Here is a 26354-nt window from a genome sequence, read left to right as displayed (position 1 = left end):
CATATATATTAGTAGAGAAGAATTTTTTAATAGAGCTTTTCATGAAAAAAATAATTTTACCAAAAAAATAAACTTTATTTCCTTTCCCATCCCACGCTCCCCCTTCCCCCACCTTTCTTTTTAACTTTCATTGTGGAAAATTTTAAAGCATATATAAAAGTAGAGAAATAGTATAGTGAACTTTCATGTACCTGTAATTCAACTTCAGGTTATCAACATGTGGTCAATGTGGTCGTCATTATTTCAGCTATGCCCCAGGCACTGTCCTTTCGTACCTCACTGGATTATCTTAAAGAAAATAATTCACATCATTCCATCCTTAAATTCTTCAGTACATGTCTCCATCAGGATTCTTTTATAAAAAATACATAACCGCCCAGCCTGTGTGGCTCAATGCAAAATGACATAGCAAACATTTTTTTAAGTTCTGAAATAAAAACCTCATTCTTCTATGACCTTACCAACTGTTAGAAATAGGCAGCTGTGGCCTGGCCGGAGGCGAAGCACTGACAGAGCCTGCCAGCAGCTCTGAAAGGCTGCTGTGTGTGAAAAGAAATGCAGCTGACGCCTTTTTCTTCCTTTTTCTTTTTTGAGCTCTGTATATGCATCAGTCCAGTTTCTTGCTTATATGGTATCCTTAGCGATTCCAAAAGAAGAGGGGGAAAACTCTACAGACATATACTGTTTTTATATAAATACTAGAGGCCCGGTGCACAAAAATTTGTGCACTCGGGGGAAGGGGGCGTCCCTCAGACCGGCCTGTGCCCTCTCGCAGTCTGGGACCCCTCGGGAGATAACGCCCTGCTGGCTTAGGCCTGCTCCCGGGTGGCAGAGGGCAGGCCCAATCCCTAGGTGCAGCCCCTGGTCCGGCTCAGAGCAGGGCCGATTGGGGAGTTGGGGCGCCGCCCCCTGTCATGCACAGAGCAGGGCAATCCGGAGGTTGCGATGCCACCCTCAGTCACGCTCAGGGTAGGGCCGATTGGGGGGTTGGGGCACCGCCCCCTGTCACACTCAAGGCAGGGGCGATGGGGAGGTTGCAGCGCCACCCCCTGTCACACACAGAGCAGGGCCAATCGGGGTTGGGGCGCTGCCCCCTGTCACGCACAGAGCAGGGCCCATCAGGGGGGTTGGGGCTCCATACCGTGTCACACACAGAGCAGGGCCCATCAGGGGGTTGGGGAGCTCCCCCCTGTCACGAACAGAACAGGGCCGATCAGGGGGTTGAGGAGCTCCCCCCTGTCACTCACAGAGTAGGGCTGATAGGGGAGTTGGGGCACCGCCCCCTGTCACACACAGAGCAGGGCGGATCAGGGGGTTGGGGCGCCACCCTCTATCACCCACAGAGAAGGGCCGATCAGGGGGTTGGGGTGCTGCCACTGACACACTCAGGGCAGGGCCAATGGGGAGGTTATGGCTCTACCCCATCACACACAGAGCAGGGCCCGTGGGGGGTGGAAAGGTTGGGGCCCTGCCCCCTGTCACACACAGAGCTGCAGGGCGATCAGGGGGTTTGGGCGCTGCCCCCTGTCACACTGATCCCGGTGCCGGGAGGCCTCGCGGCTCTGCTTATCCTGGTGCTGGGAGGCATATTACCCTTTTACTATATAGGGTAGAGGCCTGGTGCATGGGTGGGTCTGGCTGGTTTGCCCTGAAGGGTGTCCTGGATCAGGGTGGGGGTCCCCACTGGGGTGCCTGGCCAGCCTGGGTGAGGGGATGATGGCTGTTTGCAGCTGGTCACACACACTTCAGGGTGGGGGTCCCCACTGGGGTGCCTGGCCAGTCTGGCTGAGGGGCTGAGGGCTGTTTTCAGGCTGGGACTGAAGCTCCCAACCGCTCCGTTTTTTCTTTTTTCCTTTTTTTTATTCTGGGCCAGCTTTAGCTCTGAGGCCTCGGCTGCTGAAAACAGGTTTCTGGCCTTTGTTTACCGTCTGTATTTGATACAATGTTGTGGTCCAGCTGGCTGAAGCTCCGCTGAGTAAAGCAGGTTTCTGGGGTTTTTTTAGCTTCTTTATTCGCAACATAGTTGCTGAGAGTTGCAGCTGAGAGGCCGGCAAGTCAGGTGGGGAACGTTGGAGTTATCCATCACTGAAGCAAGCAAGCCTCCCTGTTCGCATCAGCTGCCTGGCTGCGGGCCGCCATCTTGGCTGCTAGTTAATTTGCATATCTCGGCCCTACTCTGTGAGTGACAGGGGGATTAGCCAATGGGAAGGGTAGCGGAGTCACACTAATTACCATGTTTCTCTTTTATTAGTGTAGATATATTTGGTTCCCTCTAAAAGAGCCTTTCTTGAAAACATATTTTATGGTTGGAAGTTGTAGCCTTCTCTTCTAGCCTTCTCTGCTCGGAAGAATAAAAGCAAACCACACAGGACTGTTGACTGTATCGGTTTCTTTTATTATGCAGGACTTTTTTCTTACTTTGTAACTTATGTGTCATCGTTAAGCAGTTTCTTGAGAGAAACACCTATACTGGTTAGCAATGGAAAATGTCTGAGGACTTAGAGCAGTTCTCAATCCCTTTTTTTCCACAGCCCCTAGGTAAAGAGCAATGTTTCTTTCATTCCCAAATTAGGGACAGACTCCCATGGATTAGGGACTGTGATATAGATGCCTTAGATCAGCCGTGGGCAAAGTACGGCCCGCGGGCCGGATCCGGCCCGTTTGAAATGAATAAAACTAAAAATAAATAAATAAATAAAAATAAAAGACCGTACCCTTTTATATAATGATGTTTACTTTGAATTTATATTAGTTCACACAAACACCCCATCCATGCTTTTGTTCCGGCCCTCTGGTCCAGTTTAAGAACCCATTGTGGCCCTCGAGTCAAAAAGTTTGCCCACCCCTGCCTTAGATGCTCTCAGTGCCCGCCCATAGTTCTTCAGCCCCTTTCGTTTCTGTGCACACTGACCAGCTTCTAAAACTTAGCATCTGTGTCTCAGCCTGGGAGCTTTCTCTGGTGGCAGCTCTTCTGCCCATCTGGAGGGCAGGTCAGAACTGCCAGGATATTAGCACACCCTCTGGGAGCAGCCCTCAACCAGTATCTGACAGGAGTTGGTCTGAGTATAAATACCCAGCTCTCTTAACCTCATGTGGGATAGATAACTCCAGGCACACATCTTAACCTATCTTCCCAAGTTCAGCAGCAGGGTTAAGCAACAGTGTTCCACAGTGGTACACAGCTGGTACCAGTGTTCTAAACTCATCTCTTTATTGACTTCTTTCCTCTTCGTGTCTCTCCCCCAGTTCTCTTTCAATCTTCTGGGGCCACTTTGCAAATAAACTACCTGAACTTTAAAACCTTGTCTCGGAGTCAGCTTCTGTCTTTTTTTTTTTTTTTTCCTTGAGAGACCTGATATGTTCTTTGATCCTCAGCCTTCTCTCTGAATGTCTGTGCATCCAAATGATTTAAAACCCTAATGTAATACCTAGGGATACTGAAGGTACAGTATACATTAATAGACCCAAATACCCTAAGACTGAGGTTCAGCTAGATTTTAAATAGGAAGCTAACATGTAGCTTTGGAGCATACCATTTTCTTGTGTGGCTGTCACTGCAAACATTGCTTTCTCTCCTCTAATTGCTGCCTGTTTCTGCTGCTTCCCAGTCAGCTCCTTTTACCATTCTAACTGAGCACTATCATCTTCCTCAGCTATCTCTCCTCCCGCCCTATATGACCGAGCACACTGCTGATGCTTTCTCTGGGCTTCATTACAGCCTCCCTCAGTCCCACTGGGTAAACATCCCTACCCTTCTCTTCATTTGGACTTCTTTAATTCTGCCATGAATAGTTGTTGCAGTCTCAAGAAGGTTTTCTCAGATATCACCTCTCATCCCTATTTCTGACTTATAACCACTAGTCTTTTATATATGCAGGTTCTCTATATTCTCCAGCCTTTTTGAAATACTTAAAAGCCATTAGAATATAATTTACTGAGGAAGACACTGAGACACTTACAAGGGAAAAATATACTGCATTAACTTGGTTTTTTTTAGTTTAATTTTAAGACTATAAAATTCATGAAAAATAATTCAAATAAATTAACTGCATCACTGATTCAACTGACATTCACTTTCCACAAAAGCCATTACTTGCTTCTAACTCTTGTCAGAAAAAAATATTAAAAGGCATTAAGTGAGAGAAAGAAAAATTAATTGGATCCTATGTAATAATTTTATCTGACTGTGTGTCTCACAAAGATAACCATAGTCTCTTCATGTTAAAAAAGAATAAAAGAAAAATAAATGTTTTAAACTGGAACCATGACTCGTTAGTTTATTTTTAACATGTTAGTCTTTAAGAAGTTTAATGTATCTAATATTGCAGCATTTCTAAACAATACTGGTTGTGTCCATTGTAACACTTTTGCTTGAAAGTTAAGAAAATAATTATTAGATCAACCAAAGGACTTGTATACATGTATATAAGCCAAACCAATGGACATGGACAACAGGGGGATGGGAGCATGAGTGTGCGGGGTTGGGGGGAGAGGTTGGGGGTTAATGGGGGGGTTGAGGACACATTTGTAATACCTTAACTAATAAAAAAAATAATAATTATTAAGAAGGAACCAAAATTACTCAGGATATGTAAGAGATTAGTACAGAAAATTTAATAATGACTCCATGAATTAAAAATCAAAGCACAGCTACCAGTGTTCTATATTTTGTTTGTTTTTTATTGTTGATAGTGCAGCTCTATATTTTGATTGGAGTAGTGGTTACATGGATATGTTCACTTATGAAAATTCATCAAAGCTATAAATTTATAATTTGTGTATTTTTCTTCAATATAGATTGTATTTCAATAAAAATATTAACAAAGAAAGCAAAGCACAAGAGGAACACACATTTTATTAAAAATCCATCAACCAGATCACTTAGCTGGTTCAAAAAATTAGATCACAGGTATTAAGTCATATTGTGTTAGTTTGCTAGGGCTGCCATAACAAAATACCACAGACTGAGTGGCTTAAAAAACAACAAATATATTTTCTCGCAGTTCTGGAAACCAGAAGTCCAATATTAAGGTGCTGTCAGGTTTACTTTCTTCTGCGGCCTGTCTCCTGGGCATGCCGATGGCTCTTTACATGATTGTTCCTCTGTGCACATGTACGTACACCTGGTGTGTCTCTGGTTGACCAAGTTTCTTCTTATAAGGACACCAGGCACATTAGATGAGGGCCTCCCTAACTGTAGAATTACAGTTTACTATTTCTGCATTAGGGTTTCTCCTGAAGCTGACTCTGTGGGTTATGATATGACAGTTGATTGGGAACCTGAGAATGAAATCTGCAGTACAAGATTATGTCTATCCCATAGTTTATGCATTATTGGAAAGTAGTACATGATTTTTTTTTTAAGTATGTTAGCTTTAGCATTAGTGTAAAAATGCAAGCAGTAGCTTTTCTTGGTCCTTCTGTTGGTTGACATATCGAGGGGCGGTATCTAATTATTTGAGTAGTTTACCACAGAGTTATTAATTCAGAAACTTGATAATATTAGCCAGTTAGGGAACAATGGCTGCCCTGCTGGTTAAAGCCTCAGACTCTTCTTTCTCTCTGTCTGCAGGTGGCATTTTATGTAACTCTTCATTCATCCCTTACTGTTTCTTAAAAATTGGCCATGTCTGCCTTCCATCAGTTCAATTTTTCAGACTACATTTATCTTTCCTAGTTTACTTCACTCCCTCCAAGAGAACTCAAAACAGCATACCAGATGCTTTAGATCCTAAGCAGTTTTTAATTGCTCAAAGCTACAAGGAAACAGAGGAGGACTGTGCCCTTCTCCATCCACCTTCACACTCCTCCTCCATCCCCAAAGCGAGGGAGGGGGATATGGTACAAAGGTTGATTGTATCTCAGAACTCTGTAAAGTTGTTCCTTTGCTTAATTAGTATATAAATATCCTCCCAATTCTACATTTGCTTAAATTATTTTCCTTAGTTGTTCCCATGAGAATTTTTAGTTCATTTCTAAAAATCAGTTTGGTGGTAATTCCCAGGTAGCTATTTGGATTTAATCCAGTAGTGAATCTGTATCTGAATGAGGAAAATTTGCATAGCTCACACAGGTTTCTTTCTTGGTTAGGTTTATTCCCTGACCTACGAGTCACCCGCTTTTTCTTTCTGTGGTCATAGCCCCCACATGTTTCAGAAATGGATTTTCCTAGTTTTTTCTTCTTTCAAACTCACTAGACTGACTGGAATCCCTCTTGGTTAACTTTGGTGTATTCCAGTATTTTAAGCCAAGTCTTGACCTAGTCTAATGAGTGGAACTGCCAATCCTTCTTTAACTTTGTCTTACCTTTTTCAAGGCTCATGTTCTCTGCGAGTCTCTCACTGAGTTGCCGGTTTCCAGTCTGAAGGAGGTATCACACAGTGGTCAAAAGCTTGGCACTTTGGAGGTTGCTTACAAGCTGTGTGACTGTGGCAAGTTGCTTAACTCTATGGAGCTGCTCACTCATCTGTAAAACAGGGGTTCTTCCCAGCTCTATCTCTTAGGATTAACAGACATCCCAAAACAGCAGTGATTAAACATATTTTTCTTTGTAAAGGAAATTCCGATGTTAGAAATCCAGCTCTGGGATGGTGATTCCATGGTTATTAGCACTGTCTGCTATCATTAGTTTGAGGCTTCCATCCTGAAAGTGATGCAGAATGACTTCTGTAATTATAACCGTCCCAGCCACATTCTGGGCAGCAAAATGGAAGCAATAGGACAAAGCAAAAGGTTCGCCTGGCTTTGTAACCCGTTAAGGACCATATCCCAAAGTCACACCCTATGAGTTTTTGCATATATTCCCGTGGTCAGAACTTGATAACTTGGCCGCACCTAGCAGCCACAGAACACTGGGAAATACAGGCTTTTATCTGTATACAATTGCCACACAGAATCAGGATTCAGTTACTAACAAAGAAGAGAAGAATGGGTATTGGATTAATTAATACCCATCTCACTTTAAAGGAGATAATGCATGCAAAGTACTGAGTACTGTGCCTGATACCTAGTAACACCTCAGCGAATGCCAGGCATTTTTATAATCTCTGCTAAAAGGTCAGATTATCAGCACATCCCACTTTTTCTTATGACTTTCCACTCATTCATATTCTTTACCAAGGAAGTGACTTTTATAATTCCTGAAACTTACAGAAACAACCATAGATGATTTCTTTGAAGGGAAAAGGTACACAAATAGTAGTTGTTCCCTTGTTGGAAAACCACTCATTTCTGTAGAAGAGGTTTCAGTTTTTTTCTTATTTAGCAATTCTTAACATTGGTGGAGTTGATATGTCTCTTTTTACTTTGATTTTTAAATTCTAAACCACTTTTCCATTGTCTTAAACCAAAAAGACCATTGTTTTGGTACATATTAAGATAAAGAGAATTAAAAGTAATTCTACTTAAAATATTTTATGACATCCTTTAGTTATATTTAGTCTTAGTGTTATACTGAATGAAGAATGGGAATGCTTTTACTTAATGCATGGTGTTGGCTTCACCAAACACCTCAGTGTTAACTGTTAAATTTTTATATCTAGCTTTGTTATTTTTCTATATATCCATCGTTTAGTAAATTTTACAATATACAATTTTGTTCTTTTATTAGCAAGAGATATCTGTATCTTGCCTCTTAAGTACAGCTAACCTTATCCTATATAATAAAGCGGGAATATGCAAATTGACTGTCACTCTGCCACAAAGATGCAGGCGCCCACAGCAGAGGTGGGGTGGGGGTTCCGTAACACAAGATGGCTGCACCCATAGCAGAGGCCGAGTTCCTGTAACGGGCCTTAACGAGCAATCAGCAGGGACCTGAGGCTGCACCCACCCTCGTAGGGCTTGACAGGGGATGTCAGGCCATGCCCCCGCTCTGGCACCAGGCTAGGGGAACCTCAGGCCGTGCCCTGGCCCGCCCTCCCCCCTGCCCCGCCCAGCAGAGCTTCATGTGGGACCTCAGGCCATGCCCCCTACCCCAGCACCAGGCCAGGGGACCTAAGGCTGTGCCCCCCACCCAGCAGGGCTTGGCAAGGGTGGGACTGGCCGGGTCTGGATCTAGACCAATTGGGTGGGGCCAGCTGGTTCTGGGGCTCGTGCGAGTTTGAGGCACATGTGAGTATGCGGAGACTTGACTCCGGCTCCTGTGGTGCGCTCCAAACTCTGACAGAAGGAAGATTTTCATACACATTTTCCTAATTTTCTTTCATCTCTGACACTTCTATTATAGAGAAAGGGCAAATAGCAATGTTAAAATATTTCCTCTAATTAATCCCCTTTTAATGTGCATGAATTTCATGTACTGGGCCACTAGTCTTCTATAATAATAAAAGGGTAATATGCTAATTAAACTGGACATCTTCCGGACAAAGTTGGGCTGGAGGGAAGCCAGCCGGGATCCCGGGCGCCTGCGGGTGGCCCAAGTGATACTGGCTAGGGTTCCGGGTGCCTGTCAGTGGCCGGAGGGGTGCCGGAGGGAAGCTGGTGCCGGAGTGCCAGCAGCTGGGAGAAGGAAGGCCTACTCTTGCATGAATTTTCGTGTATCGAGCCTCTACTATTCAAATAATCTAAATGTTGATAAGATAGAAGAGGAGAGGTTATATTTACCTGGGAACCAAATATAACTGGGAACCAAAAAATAACTGCTGCTTCCAGTTTTCAAGGTAGCTGAATATTTATATACTGAATTGCAATGCGTTATTTTTTGCCTGTGTTGTACAAGTAAGCATATTTATCACAAATGTCTGCAGTTGAATTTTTTTATTTGTTATAAATCAGTCACCTGTGACTTTTAGATTCTTTTGTTTGCTGTTTCTCTCCCATAATCATCAAGTCTTTATTAATAAGTAGAGGCCTGGTGCACGAAGATTCGTGCAAGAATGGGCCTACCTTCCCCTGGCTGCCGGCACCACCTTTGCTCTGGCCTGGAGCCACCTTTCCGCCTTCCCATGCTGCCCAGAGGCCCAGAGCGGCTGGAGCAGTGCAGAATGCCTGTGTCCCGCCCCGCCCCCATCTGCTCGGCACCTGCATATGCAGATTGACCTCCCATCTTTGTTGGGTTAATTTGCATACTCACTCCTGATTGGCTGGTAGGCATCACAAAGGTACTGTCAATTTGCATCTTTCTCTTTTATTCGTGTAGATTATTTGTGCATACAGCTATATACTAGTATAGTCTTCCCTTTTTCTTTCCATTAAGGTTTTTTTTAAATATCTATACATAGATTGGAAAAATATGTAAAAATGTTAGAATGTATGATCATGGGTGTCTGCATGCATACTTTTTTCTAATATATGTTTTCCCCCCAAAAATAAATATAAATAAAAAAGTTATCAAATGGTATGCTACGTAAAGTAAATGCTAAATGCTCGTGTGTGTTTTTAACCGTATTAAGTTATAGAAGGTTGTCAAATTCAAGCAACAATTGAGATTAAAGTTGGTATCATTTAAAAACTTTTAGCCTTAAAAATTAATTAATAATCATCTGTCATAATGAAGTAAAATCAGTGGGGGTGGAATTAGGAAGAAATCAGTAGATTTGCTCAATTTTATTGTAATGATGTAAAAAAAAATAGGTGCTAAACATCCTAGAGAACAGTAATCAAAATTACTTTTGAAAAGTTGGGCCTGTCTTCAAAAAGGAATTTTTAAAACTTAACTAGATTGTGTGTGTGTGTTTTTTTAAAAAGATATATCTATACTAAAACTTGCTTTTAAATGTCACTGAATACTCTAGAATCTGGATTTGGAAAAACTTGTACTATTTATATGACACTTCAGATATTGTATCATTTGATGAATTTATATTTTATGCTAGGGAACAGTTTTTAAAGATATTCATGAAGAAATATATTATTGTCTCACTCTTTAATATCTAATTCAGTATTTTTTCTCAAATAACCAGTGACTTAAACAAGTTTCCACATCTACACTAATAGAAGAGAAACATGCAAATTGGTATCACTCTGCTATACCCACCAGCCAATCAGGATGAGTATGCAGATTGACCCAGCAAAGATGGCTGTTAATTTGCATATGCAGGTGTGGAACAAAGACTGAAGACAGTGTAGAAGGAAGCCAAGTGCTGCAGAAGGGAGCGAAGTGGCAGAGAAGGGAGGGAGCGAAGTGGCAGAGAAGGGAGGGAGCGGAGGCAGCGGACACGGGAGCGCAGCCGAGGCAGCGGACATGGGAGGGAGCGAGGCGCAGCGGACATGGGAGGGAGCGAGGCAGCGGACACGGGAGTGAAGCCCGCCGAGGCAGGCTTCGCTCCCTTCTCTGCTTTGCTCCGGCCACAGGAAGCCCTATTCTTGCAGGAATCTTCCTGTATTGGGCCTCTAGTTTTATTTATAAAAGGCTTAATGTACATTTTTGCATTGTTGGGAAATTTAAGTAAATGTAGGTAACTTATAATAGTTTGTAATATTCATATCAGTGATTTCTATCACTTGATAGAAATTCTTGGACTATTGTGTATTTTTATCAAGAGAATTAGGAATAGGGTCACCTTTATAAATTATTTTAAGCAAATTTAAAATTTTATCTTAGATATTTCTCTCTACTTGGTATACTTTTTTTTTCTTTTTTTCATATATTTTTATTGATTGCAGAGAGGAAGGGAGAGGGAGAGAGATAGAAACATCAGTGATGAGAGAAAATCATTGATCAGCTGCCTCCTGCACACCCCCTACTGGAGATCAAGCCCACAACCCGGGCAAGTGTCCTTGACCGAAATTGAACCCAGGACTCTTCAGTCTGCTGACTGATGCTTTATCACTGAGCCAAACTGGCTAGGACCAGTATACCTTTCTTTATCACTACTCCCTGGGTGTTCGTTCACAGAAGCAAATTAATTTTAATATTAGTTCATGCAAAATATGATTAGGAAGTCAACGACAGAAGTAGCTATTATATATTTCAAAGCTAAATACAAGTAATTTCCAAGTTGTATTCTGTTTCGGGTAATCCATGTTACATTTCTGCTTATCAAGGATAATTATGATTCAGATACTCTTAATTTTTAAAAATTCTTTATTGTTTAAAGTATTATATATGAATCCTTTCCCCCCCCATTGACCTCTTCCCGCTTCCCTGCCCACCCCCCACTCCACCCCCAGCACATGCCCTCACCCCGTTACTGACTGTGTCCATGGGTTATGCTTATATGCATGCATGCAAGTCCTTTGGTTGATCTCTCACACCCCCCTCCCTGCTTTACCCCTGAGATTGGATGATTTCCTTCTATGTCTCTGGATCTATTTTAGTTCATCAGTTTATGTTGTTCAGATACTCTAATTTTAACCTTGACTGACATTGTTGCAATTTAAGACACTTAATCACAATTTAGTAGCTAGGGGTATCTTTAAGGTTGTGTTATCACATATATTACTGCTTACTGATTTTAAATTGCTGATGAAGCAGCTGCAATGATAATTTTGTTCTTATGGTTTTTGTACATGAAGCTAGAGAAGATGAAGTCCCAAGAAACTTCATATGTAATTTTAAACTAATACAAATGAAAACTGTATTTGCCTGTAGCAATTTAAAGTATATTCTAGACCTTATAGTATTCATCACAGTATTAAGCCTGTATTTGTTAAAAGTTATCCATTCTGTTTATGTCTAAGTTGAAAGTCTAATTAATGTGAATGTGTATTTTTGTGCCTATTACTCATGGTTATTTTATGAAGATACCTTTACATAGGTTAAGTCTTATCAAAACTCTATGAAGTAATCATTATTTTTTTAAAAAATATATTTTATTGATTTTTTACAGAGAGGAAGGGAGAGAGATAGAGAGCTAGAAACATTGATGAGAGAGACATCGATTAGCTGCCTCCTGCACATCCCCCACTGGGGATGTGCCCGCAACCCAGGTACATGCCCTTAACCGGAATCGAACCTGGGACCTTTCAGTCCGCAAGCCGATGCTCTATCCACTGAGCCAAACCGGTTTCAGCGAAGTAATCATTATTATCTCCATTTCACTATGAGGATGTTAAAAATCGTGGCTCAGTGGTGGGCGTTGACCTATGAACCAGGAGTTCAGGGTTTGATTCCCCATCCGATTGTGGGCTTGATCCCCAGTGTGGAGCATGCAGTAGGCAGCTGATCAATGATTCTCTCTCATCATTGATATTTCTATCTCTCTCTCTCTCTCCATTACTCTCTGTAATCAATAAGGAATATATATATATATATGTATATATATTTTAAATCTTCATTACAGTCCTGTAAGCAAGTTAGTAGAAGTTACTTGTATTTAAACCCTGACTCCAGAACCCATATGTGTTTCACTGTGATGTATGTTTTTCTTCATAATGTATCAGTTCTGTTGACTATATAAGTTATAAAAAGTTGACTTCATTTTCACTTAACGTGATATGTGAAAATCTAGATTAACCAATAGACAGATTTGGGATATTCTTTGCTCTTGGGAAATGATTCACGTCATGTTCTTTAAATAACACGACATTAAAAATATTATTTGTTGCCGAAACCGGTTTGGCTCAGTGGATAGAGCGTCGGCCTGCGGACTGAAAGGTCCCAGGTTCGATTCCGGTCAAGGGCATGTACCTGGGTTGCGGGCACATCCCCAGTGGGAGATGTGCAGGAGGCAGCTGATCGATGTTTCTCTCTCATTGATGTTTCTAACTCTCTATCTCTCTCCCTTCCTCTCTGTAAAAAAATCAATGAAATATATTGGAAAAAAAAATATTATTTGCTTTCCTAAAATTCAACTTTTCACTCAAATTTTAAGAGTACTGAATTGTGCCCTGGCTGCTGGCTCAATGATTAGAGCATTGGCCTTTGCACTGAAGGGTCTCGGGTTCTATTCAAAGTCCAGGGTGCCTACCTGGATTGCAGGTTGATCCCTGGCCTTGGCCTGGGCAAGTGTGGGAGGCAACCAGTTGCTGTGTCTTCTCTCGCATCAATGTTTCTCTCTCTCTCTCTCTCTCTCTCTCTCTCTCTCTCTCTCTCTCTCTCTCTTTCTCTCTCTCTCTCTCTCTCCCCCTCCCTCCCTCCCTCCTTCCTCACCTCTTCCCCCTTTTCTATTCCCCTCACTCACTCCCATCCACTCTCTCTGAAAAATCAGTGGAAAAAAATGTCCTCCTGTGAGGATTAGCAATAAAAAGAATATCTGCATTGTGAAGTGATTTTATGAAGTGAGGCAAACCTGTATTTTATTGTTCTGTATTCAGCACGCATACTTCTTGAATGCCTATTTTATGCCAGTTTGTAGGTGTTTGAGATATAAGTGGCCTACAAAAGCAGACATGATTCCTGCTGACTCTGGAACTAGTGTATGTGGGTTTCAAGTCTTGATTCCACCTTGACCTCCTGATAACTGTAGGATCTCAGCAGGTTCTTAGCCTTCTAAGCCTGTTTCATCTGTAAGAAGGAAAGAGTAATAGTACCTTTCTTAGGGTCAGTTGATGATTAATTGAGGTAATGTATGTTCATAGCCTGGTATCTGATCTGGCATGTGATAAAACAGTGTTACCTTTTATTGTCATCTTAAATATAGCATTTGAAATATAAGTAATTTTCTTTTAAAGATGTAACTGAACCAGCTTAATTAGTATCATCTTCAATCTGGGATAGTAGTCATCTTTCTTGAATTATTTGAAAAGTCTCATAAGTGTTTCATTTGTTCTACATGCTTCCATATACATTTTAGAAATATAGTACATCATAGCCATGTTTTATTTTTCATATTTTAAGGACAGTGCTATAACACTGTGAGACAATTCCAAATGCAAGAGTATATATGATTGGCTCATGGCAGGTATAGTAACCTACTTTTTATTAACTGTTTTCTGAAAAAAGAAGATTAAAAGTCACATTGTGATTCTTTGGAGAAAAGATTTGAGGAAGAAATTCTTCAGTGACTGCAAACAAAAATATTATGACAGCTTCACTCTGACTTGCAATTGGCATTTTGTATGATTTCTTGAGGGTTGTGTGTGTGTGTGTGTGTGTGTGTGTGTGTGTGTGTGTTTAATCCTCACTGGGGATATTTTTTCATTGATTTTAGATAGAGCGGAAGAGGGAGGGAAAGACAGAGAGAAACACATCAATTGGTTGCCTCCTACACGCGCCCTTGACCGGAATCAAACCCGGGACCTTTTGGTCCACAGGCCAATACTCTGTCCACTGAGCCATACCAGCTAGGGCTCTTGAGTTTTTTAAATGGAAAGTATTTCCAGATATTCTTAGAAAACAGTAAAACTTAAAAGTAGATATTTTCTATACACTTACAGCACAATATGATTATGTAAGTCCAACTGCAAGTAATTTTGAATTTTAAAAGATACATTTATGGAAAGTTATACAAAAGTGATCAATCTAGTCAAATTTAAGATTATCACATTGTTTTAGGAAGTCATGATTTATTAAAAGCTTGAGGAGGAATTAAATACATCCAAATATAGTCCTGGCCGGGTGGTTCCATTGGCTAGAGCCTCATCATCCTTTACACCAAAAGGTTGTGGGTTCGATCCACAGTCGGGGAGCGTACAAGAGGCAACCAATCGATGTTTCTCTCTCTCCCTATCTCTCTAACAATCAACAAACACATATCCTTGGGTGAGGATTAAAAAATTTTTTAAGTATATCAGATATAATTTTTTTAGAGACAGACATAAAAATGAATGAAAAATTTCTTTAAGTAGTAGTTTCCATCAATAATAATTTGTTATAACAGTTAAATTCTCTTTTGTGAATTGATGCAAAACCTTACTTATAATACTTCAAAGGAGATTTGTTCAGTTATCTCCTGTAAAAAGATATGTCAGGGCTATTTTTATTATCAGTAATGAAATTCTGTTAGAGAAAATCTTGCTTTGACATTAAATCACTACAATGTTTTTTTATTACCAAAGTTCAAATGCCAAGGAAAAGTCAACTCATAAGCTGAGTAGGTATATAAACAATTCAATTTCTAAACTGCTAAAGTAGGTTTCACTATTTTTCTTATTTTCATAGTTCCTTTAAATTCTCATTTAAAAGTACATTAAATTTTCAAGTACACAAGAGAAAAGTTGATGTTTTCATTGAAGCATTTTCTTTCTTGTTATACATAAAAGAAGATTGTATGTTGATGTGAAGTGTGTTGTGGTTTTTTTTAATGTAGATTTTTTTTATAGGACTTCTTTGTATAATATATTTTAAAATATTTCTCCTAGTATGTACAGCCACCTTTTGTGTTATCTTAGATGTTGTTACTGGAAGTCATATTAGCTTTATTGCTAATTCTAATTTATATGTGTAAGCCAACTTTTGGCACATATGCTAATTTATGTAATCTCAATAAAGATTTTCAGAAATATCTTGTTAAAATTAAAAATTAAGATTTAGTTGCAAGTTTTAGTGGTTAAATTTGAAAGGTGCAAATTTAAGATGTAATTTTTTCTTAGAATACAAAGTAAATAAGTGGTATAGAAATGACTAGCTGTTATTTGGGAGGGAAAAAATGCACTCACATTTAAAAGTGAGTTTCTACATTATTTCATTGAGGTAGCTGTATATAAAACTTAATTTAAAAAACAGCTTTTTATTTAGCATGAAGTAAAAAAATTAAACACAACTCAGTGAATAAGAAAAATGTGTAGTGATGTTCATTTAATATTGTTGAGCTTGAAAAATGGATAGGGTGATTCTGAAAATGAATTCCTGCCTGTATTATTCTAATACCATACTCTGTTGAAATGAAGTTATTCATGCTGTGTTGGAGCTCAGCCTGCAAAGAAGTAAATTTGCTGATTTTTGTCACTTGCAAGACCATCCAGTTATTAGCCTGCCAGTTCATTATACCTGTGCATAATATTGTGTGAAATCATCAAGTGGTACTATTTGTTTTAAAGTGACACATGTAACTTTTTATTATAATGATTAACGCAACCAAAGAAGCTAGTAGTGCTTATATTTTTTATTTTCAGCAAGCAGTTTTCTAGGAATTTTCAGCAATATATCAATTCAGCTATAATTCAAGTATTTAATACAGAAACTATAAATAAGCTTTTGGTGCCTACCAATAGAAATTAAATCAAAATTAATGCCTTCTTACACTCTTTTTGGTTTCACTATGGTCTGTTTTAGTAAATCTGCATATCTGTTTTTCTTGCAATGGTTAATTTTACCAGTTCCGTTTCTTTGTAGATTTTTGCCATAAGTAAAAAGGATTTTAAATCTTGTAGCCCCTTCAAATATTTTATTACCATTTACTTAAATGAATGATGATGTACATGCTTGTTTATTGTAGAAGCACCCAAGACATTTTGATTAAAAGACAGCTTATGGAAAAATAAACAAATACAGGCATTCAGTCTTTATTTACAACATATAGGAGATCACTGTTTTCATTTTAAGTGTAAGAGTCTGATCAGCAGGAAATCCTAGAGAAGGACATTTTTAGCAATAGAATTTACATACCGTTAGCGCACAGTATTTGATTAGCAGCAGGGCTTCTCAGTACAGAGCTAGCTGGGCACATTATTTGGGATGCCTTTGATGCTGTGGTTTTCCGAAGCTTGCTGGCTGCATGCTTGTTGCCTTTGTTCGTGACACAGGTAATTACTTGATAAAATGAAGTGCATCGCTGTGAACAATTGACCCTTTGGAACAGTCCAGGCTGGTCAGCAGTCTGAAACCACACTTTAAAGCCATCATTATAGCCTCAAACTTAAGAGTTTCCAAGGTACAGACAAAGGTGTTGTCTTCCTTTAGTACAAGTCGAGTGCCATTTTCAGACTTTATGAAGTATTTAAATTGAATGATATTTGACGATATTGAAAACTCCTCTGGAAAACCATCCAGCCTGCTTTTGGACACCAGAACAATGCGAGATTTGATTTTTGATATGAAATCAGGAGCATTACAGAAGATTCTGAGTCCTTGTGAGCGATCATGGTTATCTGTTATTTCCAAGAAAGTAGTCTCTCTGGATGTTAGCTGTTCTTTCTCCCACCTGGACTTCACTTCCTCTGCCAGTCCCTTGAGCTGAAAGAATTCTGCTTCTTGTGCGAGAAGTTGATTTTCTCGAAACCCTTCAGGCAGTAGAAGTTCTCCATTTCGTAGGAAGTTTAGGACGTGCCTGAAGAGGAGCCCATCCCTGTCTATGAAATAATGGCCATCAGCATCAAACGGGCAGAGGATTTTTCCATTTACTATACCTTCAAGGAAAGTGTCGGGGTACTTGGTCAGTGTTTGCTTTTGAGTAATGTATAAATATCCACCAACGTTGAGGGTCATCAGTGAAGATTTGCAGTTCTTTCCTTGATCAGCATCTTCCAGGCTGTTGTGTTTCCCTTCATATTCCTTTTCTTTATCTCTTCTGTTTACTTTACACTCCATTTTGGAAAATGCTATTTCAGCTTGATCTTCTTGGATTTGAAATTTTTACAAAAACTGCCTCACAAACACGCCTTTATTCAGCTGCAGCCTGGTGATGGAATGGAAGTGCTGGCAGCGTCGCTCGCTCTGTCAGCTCGGTTTTGCAGTAGGTGGCGTATCAGCTATGTATGCAGGAGCTCTCTGGAGTAAGACGAGGGAAAAAAAAGATAATTTGCATTTAACTGTATCAGGGAAGGAATTTGTTGTGAAAAGACTTTCATGTATATTCTTTGAAGTAATAAAAGTTACTCAGGATAAATTAAATTTCCTCTTGACAGTTAAGCAATTATAATTGTTTAGTTCTCCAGCTAAGTGTGAGTTTTTATCCATTTCTAAATGTCTACTAAGATATTACTTAATAAGGCAGGCTCTTCATATTGAATAATATTGTCTTTTGGAGTATATAGTATATTGAATTAGTCTCATTTTTTTAAAAGTAAATTATAAAGAGAAAACCTAAAGAGAAAGGAACTAGGTATATATGATTTTCTCTTATATAAAAAGCTACACATTTCACAGTGGTGTAGTCATTTTAGAAACCCAAATGGGAACATTTAAACCTGTTATTTGTGATATTGCACTTGAATTTAATTATATTTGTATGTGATTCTGGTTTTGGGGTCTTTAGCAAGTGAGAAGAAGTTTTTTAATATCTGTGGGTTTTTTTACCGTAAAAGTAAAAAATTAAATATATAGCCTTTGCAGTAATCATTTACATGTTTTTTTTGTTAAGATTTCCTATAGAATATATATAAGCTTGTTTCACCCTAAACCTGCTTCAGTGCTGAACAAAAGACTTGTACTGACGTAGGAAATATAACTGTATGTGTGTGTGTACGTACTTGTGCTTTTGAAGATAAAAGACAAATTCAAAATACGTACTATAGTGACATGGGAAAGTTGATTTTTGTTGTTGTTTTCAGTGTTCACAAAAGATGGAGAGAAGGACTATAACCTAGGCTTTTTTGTTGTTTTGTTTTTTAAATTGGGAACTGGAATGACATGTGAGTGTTCCTTCTTCCCCTATAACTTGCCTTCCAAAGCATTTTAGTGATCTGAGCTTTCAATTCTAGAATTTAAAGACCCATGATAAGAAATATGAACATTGTCCCCAGTACACTATTATTTGACTGGTCTGACTGCTAAATTATTCTGGGGAACTACATTGTTTTCAGAATCATAGGACTAGATTTTATATTACATTGATTTATATTTATTTTACATTAAAATAAGCGTTTTTAAATTCTTCAACAGTATGTTGATAGAAATATTGGAGCAGATTCTTCTAAACATGCTTACCTCATGTGTTCTCTAAACAATGTTAGATTTCTCAGTCATAAAAAAATTATATTAGCCCTGGCCAGCATGGCTGTTGATTAGAGAAGAGAGAGAGAATGGGAGAGGGAGGATGGACGGGTGGGAGAGACCGCCTCCCACACAAGCCCCAACCAGGGCTGGGAATCGAACCAACGACCCTTCTGTGTGTGGGCTGGCACTCTAACCATTGAGCAACATTGGCTGGGGCCATTATAAAGATTTTGAATTTAACATTTATATGTCATTGAGATGATCCAAAGTCCATTGAAATCAAACTAGAAATTTAAATCATAACATTTTTTAGGGCTGGTTATTGCTTAGAGACCATGAGATGTAACCTCTTCGTTTTACCAAAGACACAATTGCATTCCAGAGAATTTTTAGTGTTTTATCTAGAACTTTATAGCTTGTTAATGGCCAACACTAAGGACTAAAGCTTCCTCTCAGTCCTGCCTCATTTAAGAAGAGTTTGCTGTTGTATTCTGACAATTTCACGTGTGTGTTGACTTTTCGGAATCAAGTCTTCTATTGATATGACTTTTTAAGACAGAGTGAATAGATTGGAACTTTTGGTACAACTTTGGAAATATATTCATGGAATTCTTATGTTCATCATCACTCCACATGAGTAGCACCATATAATGGCAGAATCAACCAAAGTTCTTTTCATGAATGTTATGGGACATCAGAATCAATAGAACATAACTGTAGTATAGTGATAGAGACTGTGCTGGTATTTTCTTTGTATGTTTAAAGTGATGTAGTCTAATACTGTGTGATGCTGGGTCTGCCTCCTCGCACCCTGTCACTGGCAGTGAAGCTAGTGCTGCTAGAGGATGGGCTTCCATGGGGTGGGAAGGTGAGGCAGCAGAAGTTGAACTTTTGACCTCTTCAGCCCTCACTCCAGGGCACCTTACATTTGCTAACTTGCTCACTTCTGGTTTTGGGTGCCTGTTTTTTAAAACTACTGATGCTTGCTCTTTGTTTCTGTTGCTTGTTTTGACAGGCTGAACTACCCCATCATGTGCCTCTATCCTGTGGTCACTTTTTCTCACTCTAGTGTTCTTGGCTTCCACAAACTTGACGTGTATGATTTGTTTGCCACCTGTGGCTTGGCAACAATAGTTTAACGGAAACCTTGTTTGTCTAAATGCCTGACTAGAATCTGATATGAAACCATAGAACTCTTATTCTGTGTCCTTTGTCCCCACTTGCAGTCTTAAAAATGAAAATGGCACACAGTAGGCCTTTTGCATGTAACTTAACTAGAGACCCGATACACGAAGATTTGTGCAAGAATAGGCCTTCCTTCCCCTGGCTGCCAGCACCACCTTCGCTCCGGCCCGGAGCCACCTTCCGCCTTTTCGCGCTGCCCAGAGGCCTGGAGTGGCAGGGGTGGGGCAGAACACCTGCATCCCAGCCCGGCTGCTGCCATCTTTGTCACGTCAATTTGCATATTCCCTCCTTATTGGCCTGGAATTAAGCAGTTCAGTAGATTAAACAGAAAAGCTTAACCCACACATCAATGATTAGCTAGCTCACTTAGTTCCACTAGACTTGAGAGTTTCATCTGCTTTGCCGACAAAGTTTTATTGGAGTTAGATTACCTCTATCTTAGACATCTGTAAATCACACATATACAGGACTCTTTAGCCAACTTTGAGGATTTAAACAATGCCATTGTCAGGTTCTTGATATGAGTATATCCATTGGTTAGGCCCATTTCCTACCCAAATTCTAGCTAAACCTTCCAGTATATAGTGATGCTAATTGTTCACTCTCTGCATTAGGCAAAACTTATTCTAGGCCAGTTGGAGTCATTCCCATCTTATCTACCAATTCCTGACAGGAAATGATGTCATTGTCATCACCATAATTCAATATGAGAAACATTCATTTTGATACTCAGCTATGACTATTTTCCTTTAGCGTCTTCTGTTAAAAAAATAAATAAAAATAGCCTAGCTAGTGTGGCTCAGTGGGTGAGCATCAACCCATGAACCAGGTGATCAGGGTTTGATTCCATACCTGGTTGCGGGCTTGATCCCCAGTGGGAGGCTTGCAGGAGGTAGCTGATCAGTGATTCTCTCTCATCATTGATGTTTCTAACTCTCACTCTCCCTTCCTCTCTCTGAAATCAGTAAAAACATTAATAAAAATAAATTGCACAGTATAATGTATTAACATTTTTAAAGAATCAAGAATGTAATTCATTTTAATCAAAAACTATTTAAGTGTCCAAACTTTTGTTTTATTTTGAAATATAAATTCATCTACATTAGATGTTGTCTGGTACTGGGATTGTACTAATACAAGTGCATACTACCTCACCTACCTTATATTGCTGATTAATCGCAGTGTCTAAGTAACTATGCAGATAACTTGTATCCTCCTGGGACTCACTGGATATAACCTTTGGCTAAAAGGTGATGTGGATGGGTGATTCCAGTCAGATGAATACACTTATAGATGTTTTACAGTATTAAACTGGGTCTTCAAAGAAGCCCAGGAAACTTTGCTACACCAGCAAATTTTTAGCCTCACTTGAGGAGTTAGAGAAGAATAAAGCACTATGTATCAGAAGGAGCACAAATAAAAATGACAGACTAAATGAGAAATTCAGGCAGAATTCTATCCATATTTCTTTGCGTTGCATTACAGAGGTAATCTTGAAAACAATTTACAAATCATATTAACTAATGTTTTAAATGTACTTTGGGAGATGAGTATTTCAGGGAAACCTGTGTTTTATAATTCTGTAAGCAGGAGTCATTCAGGTTTTTTTTTAAATGAGTTTTCTCTTTTTTGAAGTGTAGCCTATGAGTTAGTATTCACTAGAAAATTCTATTGTAACCAGATGAGCAAAGCACTCCTATTAACCATCAAGTGAACTTTGAAATTGTATTGAACTCATTTATATATTACTACTTGGCATTCTCTTTAAAAAGATGTTATAAATTAATAACTATTATCTACATTCTCAAATTGAGGTACATGACTTAAACTTACGAAAGTAATATTACTTTGAAATCAATGGCCAAACGGGTCTCTTCTCCCAAATGCTGTCCTCTACCATGTTCCTTCTATTGTCCTCTTATCTTTAGATCCTCTTGTGTCTTTAGAAATGAGATGGTGTGGAGGAGAGAGAAGGTGGCTTGAATAGCAGAACAAGATATGATAGTTCATAGGAGCAAATGCAGTTTCTTATTCATAGAGAGTAGAGTGATTGGGAATTAGGAATGGAGAACTTTATTATATTGCACATTTTGACATATAACATTTCTGAAACATTAAGCATTTCAGGGTGTATGTTAAAATTATTGGCTTATAAAAGTTTCATGGCAGTATTTTGTCTTTCTTTAGTGACACATAAAAATGGTGAATATTACAATTGATGGTATCTTGAATTTGATGAAATATTTGAGCAGCACTATGAGTTATTACTCCAGAAAATAAAACTAACAGAGATATAGGCAGGGGGGAAGTGAGAAGGAGTGGGGGTAGGAGAGAGAGATATTAAGGCAGCAGTTCACAGCCCTAGCTGCTGCATATTAAATTATCTAGGGAGGTTACAAAAATACATTCCCTTTTGCCCTCACAATGCAGTTAGAGAATAATCTCTGGGAGTGAGCCTCTGCAGTTGATTCTAATGGTCAAGCAGAGTTGAAGGACTACTTTATTAAAGACGATGAACTCAGGAAAGGGAACTTATCTCCAAGTAGTTCTTGTTGGGGACATAATTTCTACCCTGTTGTTGTGAGAGTCACTTACAATTAAAGTTTATCTTTAAAATCATAAAGAACTAAACTAGTATATGGTATTACTACTGTCACTAATTAAACATGATGAAGAAAACAGGATGAAATTAATAAAATTTGGATCATAATCAGTGATTTTAAAATGTCAGTGATTGCCAATAAGTATTTCATTAATAATATTGATAATAGCCAAAGCCGGTTTGGCTCAGTGGATAGAGCGTCGGCCTGCGGACTGAAGGGTCCCAGGTTCGATTCTGGTCGAGGGCATGTACCTGGGTTGCGGGCATATCCCCAGTGGGAGATGTGCAGGAGGCAGCTGATTGATGTTTCTCTCTCATCGATGTTTCTAGCTCTCTATCTCTCTCCCTTCCTCTCTGTAAAAAAATCAATAAAATATATTAAAAAATAATATTGATAATAATAATAATAATATCCCTCAACTATGTTGTAATCTTTCTAAGCAGGGTGTCTGTGTTGTGTTTTTTTCCTTTGTGCCCCTCATCACAGGTAGCACAGTTTTTGGCACTATTTAACTAAAATATAGCCCTATAGTGAGAGTCTTTTCTCTGGGAAAGTTAATCTTTCCCAGAAGGATTTGTTTTTTTCTATTTAATTACTTTTTCTGTTGTTGTTTTTTTAAATTCGTTCTCATTTCAAGTGCTGCTGCCAAAGCTGGATTGCAACCTTTGATGAAGGTCTGAGTAAAACAAACTATTACAGTACTTTGATTTCCCAGCCCTTTTGCATTTATTATTATACTAGAGGCCCGGTGCACAAAATTATGCACTGGGGGCACGGTGTCCCTCAGCCCAGCCTGCACCCTCTCCAGTCTGGGACCCCTCGGGGAATGTCCGACTGCCGGTTTAGGCCCAACCAGGTCATCAGAGGAGGGCAGTTGGGGGCAACCAGGCCTGCAAGGGAGGGAGGGCAGTTGGGGGGGTGACCAGGCCTGCAGGGGAGGGCAGTTGGGGGAGGCCAGGCAGCAGGGGAAGGTAGTTGGGGGAGGCCAGGCCAGCAGGGGAGGGCAGTTGGGGGTGACTGGGCCTGCAGGGGATGGAGGGCAGTTGGGAGCAATCAGGCCAGCAGAGGAGCAGATAGGCGTCAATCAGACCAGCAGGGGAGTGGTTAGGGGGTGATCAGGCAGGCAGGCAGGTGAGCGGGTAGGAGCCAGCAGTCCTGGACTGTGAGAGGGATGTCCGACTGCCGGTTTAGGCCCGCTTCCCAGGGGATCAGGCCTAAGCTGGCAGTCAGACATCCCTCTCGCAGCCTGAGAGCCTTCAGGGGATGTCCAACTGACGGTTCAGTCCCATGAGGAGCGGGTCTAAGCCGCAGTCAGACATCCTTAGCACTGCCGAGAAGGCTGGAGAAGCTCCTGCTTCTGCCGCTGCCCTCACAGCTGTCAGCCCGGCTTGTGGCTGAGCGGAGCTCCCACTGTGGGAGCGCACTGACCACCAGGGGGCAGCTCCTGCATTGAGCATCTGTCCCTTGATGGTCAATGCGCATCATAGCAATAGGTTGTTCCTGGTTGTCCCGCCCTTAGGGTCAATTTGCATATTAACCTTTTATTATATAGGGTTACAGCATTCATATATTTTATAAAGCTGTATTTTCTGGGTTTATTCAGCCTCTTGTTCTTTAAAACAACTTTGAGATTAGAGATTATGATTATTTATATAACATCATTACATCATGCCCATATCTGTAGTTAAGAGCTTTTTATATTGGGTTAATTGTACGTGTGGTGTAACAAGCGAAAAGAGACTAGCATGAAGTATAGGAGGAATGATAACTTGTGAACTTGCTTTGAAAGTATTAAAATGTTTTTAAAATGCTCAGTCACTAAGTTATTTCTTTTATCAGAAATCTGTTATGGTTTCTATAGACTCATGTAACAAACTGTACATACTTATGGCCACTGCCTTTGATTTTGTACCGTGGCTAACCACTTTCCCTCTTATTCCTAGGCAATCAGTTTTGTCATTCATAGGTACCCTTTGGTCAGCACTACAACATCCGTTTTTTTCTCCCAGTCTGTAGGGGAAAAGTTGAAGAGTAATACTGTGAGTGAAGAAGTTGAAATGTTTTCTAAATACTAAATCTAGTTCTCAAACTATGGTTACAATATTTGGTTTAAAATTAGGAATTCCCAGGGCATTAGGCATATTTGAAATTTGAATATTACTGTAAGAAAACACATTACATTAACAGATAACTTTTGGGAATATTTATATGACTGCTCATTTGTTACTTTTGAGGTAAATCATCAAACCCTAACTCTGTAAGTTCACTGAAATCTGAGCATGATCTTTTATTCCTAAAATTTCTGAAGATTAAATAGAGATTAGAGAATCAATTCACAAGTTTGAATAAAAATTTCCTTTTAAATTAATTAATTAATTAATTAATTTTTATCTCTTAAAGTCTTACAAAGAGTATTACACATGTCTCCTTTTCTCTCCCCCTTGACATTCCCCTGGCTTCCCCCACCCCCCAGTGTCTTGTGTCCATTGGTTATTCTCATATGCATGCATATAAGTCTTTCGGTTGATCTCCTACTCCCCTCAACCCTCCTCAGGGTTCCCACTGTAGTTTGACAGTCTGCTCAATGCTGCTCTGCCTCTGTATCCATTTTTGTTCATCAGTCTATAATGTTTCTTATTATCCATAAATGAGTGAGTTCATGTGGTACTTTTCTCAGCTTCCCAGGGGCCGTCTCAGTCTCACAGGGGGCCTTTTTAATTTAAAGGGACTGCAAGTTTGCCTAACTGGTTTGTTAAGATGCCAAGTAGCTTGTGTTAATTGGCCTTACCTGTGAATCACAGGCAAAATCTGCTAGGAAAAGGTTTTAAAAGAGAATAATAGCAACTACTAGAAATATTGAAAATAATTTACCTTTTAAATGCACCTGTTCTTCATTACTTTTCCAGATAGGGTAGACAGATTTGATATAAGTGTGAATCCAGAGAAGTAGCTTCAAAAGTCTCGTGGATCAGTCCAAAATCTTGGTTTCTAGCCCACTCGTCTGTGCTTTAACTTGAGTTGTAAGTACTCTTAAAGGCCTTCACGTTGAACTGGATCCAGAGAGGTCTTGTGGAAATGAATGCCTGTAACTTCCTGATGCCTAACATGTTCCTAACATACCGGCTCGAATTACTTACATGCCGATGCTAATAAGCACCCTTCCGGCTTACTTATACCTTTCCCCTAAAATCTTAAACAATGTCTTGAGGAAGGAAAGAAGCATGGTTTAGTGGAAAGAATATGAAAACATGTTCCCGTGAAGCTTTAAGATATATGAAGGATTTACATTTTGCTTAGCGAGCTATATCATAAATAAATTGGCTTTTTAAATTTTATTTAAGAGAAGAAAGGATAACAGTGAACAGAGATGTAATGTTATTTAAGAGCAGCCAATTAGTTGGTGCAAAGACTTCTCTTTTCCCTTAAGAAGCATTTAAAAGCTATTTTAGATTTAAAGAAAAAGTTATTTTTTTGTTTGAAAATGGAATATAATGGTCATAAAATTATGGTTTTGGAAAGTGAACTTTATTGCTTTGTGTGAGTGACCCTGATTAAAGAATAGTGATGAGAGTGGTGGCCATGTTGAAATGGGCCAGGTGCTTTGGACACTTCTTACCCTTCCCAGTGTTATATGGAGAATATTGAAACTAGAAATTAAATTAGCCTGTTCACGTGCAGTAGTAGGTGCTACTAAATAAGTGAGGAGCATTCACAGATGGTATTAGGTACCTCTTGTGGTATTCAACATTAATAAACACATGGATTTATATAAATAAATTTTTTTCAGGAACAGTATTCTAGATGTATTTTGTTTTTTAAAAAGTATTACTGCCCTGGTTGGTGTGCTCAGTGGTTAGAGTGTTGACCCA

General features: G+C 39.6%; 2 protein-coding genes across 2 annotated transcripts in view; one reads left to right on the top strand and one right to left on the bottom strand.

The window, feature by feature from the left end:
* GTF2F2 (general transcription factor IIF subunit 2) overlaps nt 1–26354 on the top strand; it is a 152757-nt gene that overhangs the window by 48855 nt on the left and 77548 nt on the right. The gene's annotated exons all lie outside the window — the stretch shown is intronic.
* KCTD4 (potassium channel tetramerization domain containing 4) lies at nt 15935–25535 on the bottom strand. Its single transcript, XM_059684669.1, has 2 exons — nt 25357–25535; nt 15935–17530 (listed from the first exon to the last, which is right to left on the bottom strand). The coding sequence occupies exon 2, from the start codon at nt 17348–17350 to the stop codon at nt 16571–16573; it is 780 nt and encodes a 259-aa protein (XP_059540652.1). The 5' UTR covers nt 17351–17530; nt 25357–25535; the 3' UTR covers nt 15935–16570.

The sequence above is a fragment of the Myotis daubentonii genome, chromosome 2 (genome assembly GCF_963259705.1).
Source record: "Myotis daubentonii chromosome 2, mMyoDau2.1, whole genome shotgun sequence".
In the NCBI taxonomy this organism is placed as follows: Eukaryota; Metazoa; Chordata; class Mammalia; order Chiroptera; family Vespertilionidae; genus Myotis; species Myotis daubentonii.
Note: the sequence above shows the minus strand (reverse complement) of the source record. Positions and strands in the feature narration are given on the sequence as shown.